This window comes from Agrilus planipennis, unplaced genomic scaffold (genome assembly GCF_000699045.2).
Source record: "Agrilus planipennis isolate EAB-ADULT unplaced genomic scaffold, Apla_2.0 scaffold48, whole genome shotgun sequence".
Taxonomy (NCBI): Eukaryota; Metazoa; Arthropoda; class Insecta; order Coleoptera; family Buprestidae; genus Agrilus; species Agrilus planipennis.
Window position 1 is genome coordinate 686570 of NW_020438937.1, and position 4202 is coordinate 690771.

The 4202-nt window shown below is 31.7% G+C and overlaps 1 protein-coding gene across 1 annotated transcript in view; it reads left to right on the plus strand.

The window, feature by feature from the left end:
- The window catches only part of LOC108732523 (26S proteasome non-ATPase regulatory subunit 1), a 306055-nt gene extending 303129 nt beyond the window's left edge, over window positions 1-2926 (plus strand). Inside the window, exons 13-15 of the mRNA XM_018463386.1 lie at window positions 2008-2192; window positions 2251-2427; window positions 2531-2926. Of these exons, the coding sequence (XP_018318888.1) occupies window positions 2008-2192; window positions 2251-2427; window positions 2531-2911 (743 nt within the window). The 3' untranslated portion in view covers window positions 2912-2926. The remainder of the gene's footprint in view (window positions 1-2007; window positions 2193-2250; window positions 2428-2530) is intronic.
- Window positions 2927-4202: the final 1276 nt, after the last annotated feature.

Below are 4202 nucleotides of genomic sequence, written 5' to 3' on the forward strand. Positions count from 1 at the left end.
AAATAAAATCCCAGCAGAAATAAACTTACTAGGTATTTTAGTTGATATTACTAATTAAATTGTAATAATTAAGAAATTAAAAAATAAGTCAAAATTGAGTTACTTAATAAATTCTATTATTTCTACGGCAAATTCAGTCATTTACAATCGAAAAATTGTAATTTTTGCGTTGTCATAAAAATTTAGTTTTCTCCGTGCACGCGTGCAGTACTAAAACAAAAGTATCGTGTATATAGGTACATACAAAGTAAATAAATATATTCCAAATGTCTTAGTGCCTTATTAGTTTACTCGACGCAAACTTTGGGCATATGTAGTTCAAAGCCCGTTATGAAGAGTACTAAAATTATAACCAGAGGCGTAGCTAGGAGTCAATAAGTTCGCTAACCGCCAACGGCCTCGTGCCTTATTAGAAAAGTAAATGCAACTAACTCTGGATAGATACTATCCAGAGTCATCTGGCAACATTAACAATTGTGGGGTTTTCCCAGCCAAAGTATTCGTACGCAGGGCTGAAACTTATTTTATAATATATGTGATTCCCAGACTCGTTCAGTTTAGCAGTTTTCCTAGCCAAAACATGAAAAGGCCCTCGCGAAACCGAATTTTCTCTTGTAAATAAGTTAAACTAGTCGGTCAGGGTAATACTGATAAAAACCGTTCTCAATTGAAAAACTAGATATTTAATTAAACGTCCTCAGATCAAGATTTTTTTAATTCCTAGATTTCATCCAGTCATTTCATGATATTTCTGGCGAAATAATATTTTTTTAAATAAAATGAAATATGAATCTATTTCATTATTTATCGGCGTTTAATTAAATCGTAGGTTTTCAATCAAATAAAATGTTTTTTTTATTACCCGGTGAAAGATACGTACATTCATTATGAAACAACATCGTGGGTGGCTCACAGAATTCACATGAAATAGGACGAAGCTTCAAGGAACATTTGTAACATCTTATATACCTATATCGTGTATACTTGTTTACATTTATGAATAAATAGAACATAGTATTGTTCAAACACATAAATATTTGCGGCACTAGAATAACAATTTTAGTTACTTGTTTTGTTTGCTGCGCGTGACCTAATTGTATAAGTTATTCAACATAAATAAACAAATGCGTTAGATAGTGCAAAAAGCATTATTAATACATTTTTTATATATTTTAATATCGATAATTGCGTTTACTAAAATAAGGAGACCCTGGTATCAAATAAATGAAAGAAGAGATTCACCCCAATTTACATCTACCAACTTTTCCTTTGCTGACACGTGTTTTGTCATCCCTTATGTGGGCTTTATGTTGATTTAATAATGCCCACATAAGAGGTGGGCAAACACGTGTCTGTTTGGGAAAAGTTCGTTGTGGTAAAATGGGGTGAGGATCATTTTTCATTTATTTGCCGTTAGTTTGATATAAAGTATTATTGTTTTATTCGCACAACTGCTTTAAAAATTGGATACCGTTACCAATTAAATATTATTAAAATGGACCTCTGAATCAACAGAACTGTATCTTTGGGATTGTTTGGTTTTCTTTTAATGTGAAAAAATTAATTTTTGAAGAACCGCAAAATTAATTTTAATTTTTATTTGACCGTCATATATCACACATTATTATTGAACATTTTGCTATGTACGTTTGATGTAGGGATGCATGACATTTGTAAAATTTCCACTTGTGTTAATTTCTCCTACTGTTCTTTTTATTTAAAGTTATAGTTTACTATTTCCCATTTTCTTGGTCAATAAGAAAATCAACCCTTTTAAGATATAATTGAAACGAGACAGATGAATGAATCACCCCTCAGTGAAACATAGTAGCAACCCCACCCCCTCTTTAAAAGGAATGCAAAAATGTTTATTACTCTGTTTCCTTCGATTTGAATGTGAAACTCTGTACTTTTTTCTCCTGGACTGGAGAAATTAACAGTTTTGAAAATCATACACTACAGTTATTTTCCACCAACGAAATATTAAAATTGATTATCTTTTTTCAGGCATAATTGATGCAGGAGGTCGTAATGTCACCTTATCGCTTCAATCACGTACAGGACACACTAATATGTTAGCAGTTGTCGGAACCCTCGTATTCACCCAATATTGGTATTGGTTCCCACTTGCACATTGCTTGTCTTTAGCATTTACTCCCACTTGTATCATTGCTCTTAACGCCCAGCTCAAGGTAAGAAATATCCCACTTTCCTAGGTTACTAAAATTACCAAAATTTATTTAATTTTAGATGCCCAAACTGGAATACAAATCGAATGCTAAACCCAGTTTGTATGCATACCCAGCACCTTTGGAAGAAAAGAAACGCGAAGAAAGAGAAAAGGTGACAACAGCTGTCTTGAGTATTGCCGCACGCCAACGTCGTCGCGATCATGAGAAAAGACATCGAGATGAAAAAATGGATGTGGTAAGTTGATGTTAATAATTTAATTCGTATCTTTACTACCCCTTAAATGGGGAAATCATTTTATATTTTTCTTCACGTTTAAGTATTTTTAATTTTTTCTTAGGATGAAGAAAAAGAAGAAAAGAAAGAAGAAAAAAAGGACGACAAGAAAGTCGAGGAGAAAAAAACTGAAGATAAAAAGTCTGATGAAAAGAAAGAGGTAAAGAAAGATGAAAAAGACGAGAAGAAAAAGGAACCTGAACCTACGTTCGAAATCCTCTCAAACCCAGTTCGAGCTCTTCGTCAACAGTTAAAGGTCATCTCGTTGAATGAAGGGTCTCATTACGTACCTATGAAGGACGTCTCTATTGGAGGTATTGTTATGGTGCGCAATTTGAAACCAGACGTGGAAGAACTAGTCGAACCAGTTGCTGGTAAGTTACACGTAAATAAATTACGAGGCATATTTCACAAAATGGAAAAAAATTATCTTAACAAGTGTTGATTTTACTTGTTAGCTTCCTCAGTCTACTTTTCTAAATAATTTTCACCAATATTAAGGCACTTATCGAAGCGTAGACCGAATATTTGTACTTGCTGGACTGTGTACTGTATTTTGGGACAGTAACTATCAACATGGAATACAAAAACTGGCTGTACATTACGATAAATAGCTTAATATTGGAAAAAATATGTAGAAAAGTAGATTAAGGTATAGCTTTCATATAAAATAAAGTTGTTATATGTTTAAGTATTTTTTTTCCGTAAAAAACATGCCTCGTAAAAGGAAGAGGGTCTTTTTAAACTATAAATTAATAGTATATGGTAATTTAGAATACATTCAAGTAATTCAGATATAGTTACTGATAATATTTCTTTTAATTATTAAATTTAAAACTGATCAATTCTTCTAATTGATTGAATTTACTTAATAAATAAAAGGATACGATTTACGTTGGTTTTATATCCAAAAAAGGCTCATTACATTAATCAGCGAAGCTTTAAACTACTATTTGTTTTTCATAAAGAAAAATAACTTCTATGAAGATTTTACACTACCTGTCTATTAAGATTGTTTGATAGTAACCAAGAAACAAATGGGGCGTCTTATTTTCCAACGTTGCTTTTCCCTCGGTTTTAATTAATTACAAAGTTCACGACGGGATCTTAGATAAAAGTAATGATAAATGATCACGCCATTTTTAACGTTCATAAATGATGTAATTCACAGCAAGGACTTAATTTTTATTCATTTTGTATCCAGAAAAATGTTTGTTTAGAAAAAAGTGTCATTTTTACAATGAAGTAGGAACTATAAAAGAGCTTTGTGTGTAGATTCTTGACAATTAGACATCCAAAAATTGAATTAAAAAATTGAAAACTAAAATTTCTTCCAAGTTAATACGTGACCTATATTTGAAATTCCAAGTTGCTTTGTTTACTCTTGGATTAAGGGTTTTCCTTGTAAACACTTATCCATTACTTTGAAAGCATAAACAAAACGAAATTAATCCTCAAGGATTTTCAAAAGACTCTTAATGACAACAGCTTCAATTACGATTTTAAACTTACCAGCGGTTCTCGATGCCACCCTATGCGAGTTTCCTTTAATAATTTTAGTCAAAACATCCCTGCACTCTTAACCATGTGGACAGTGGCACGATGAACTTTTGATTTTTTGTAACATATAGACACACGTATATTTCATTTAATATCCCTCACGAATATAAATGCTCTTCTCTAAGAACTAAAACTTTTTCACGCAAAAATTTCACGAAAATATGTGTATATATATA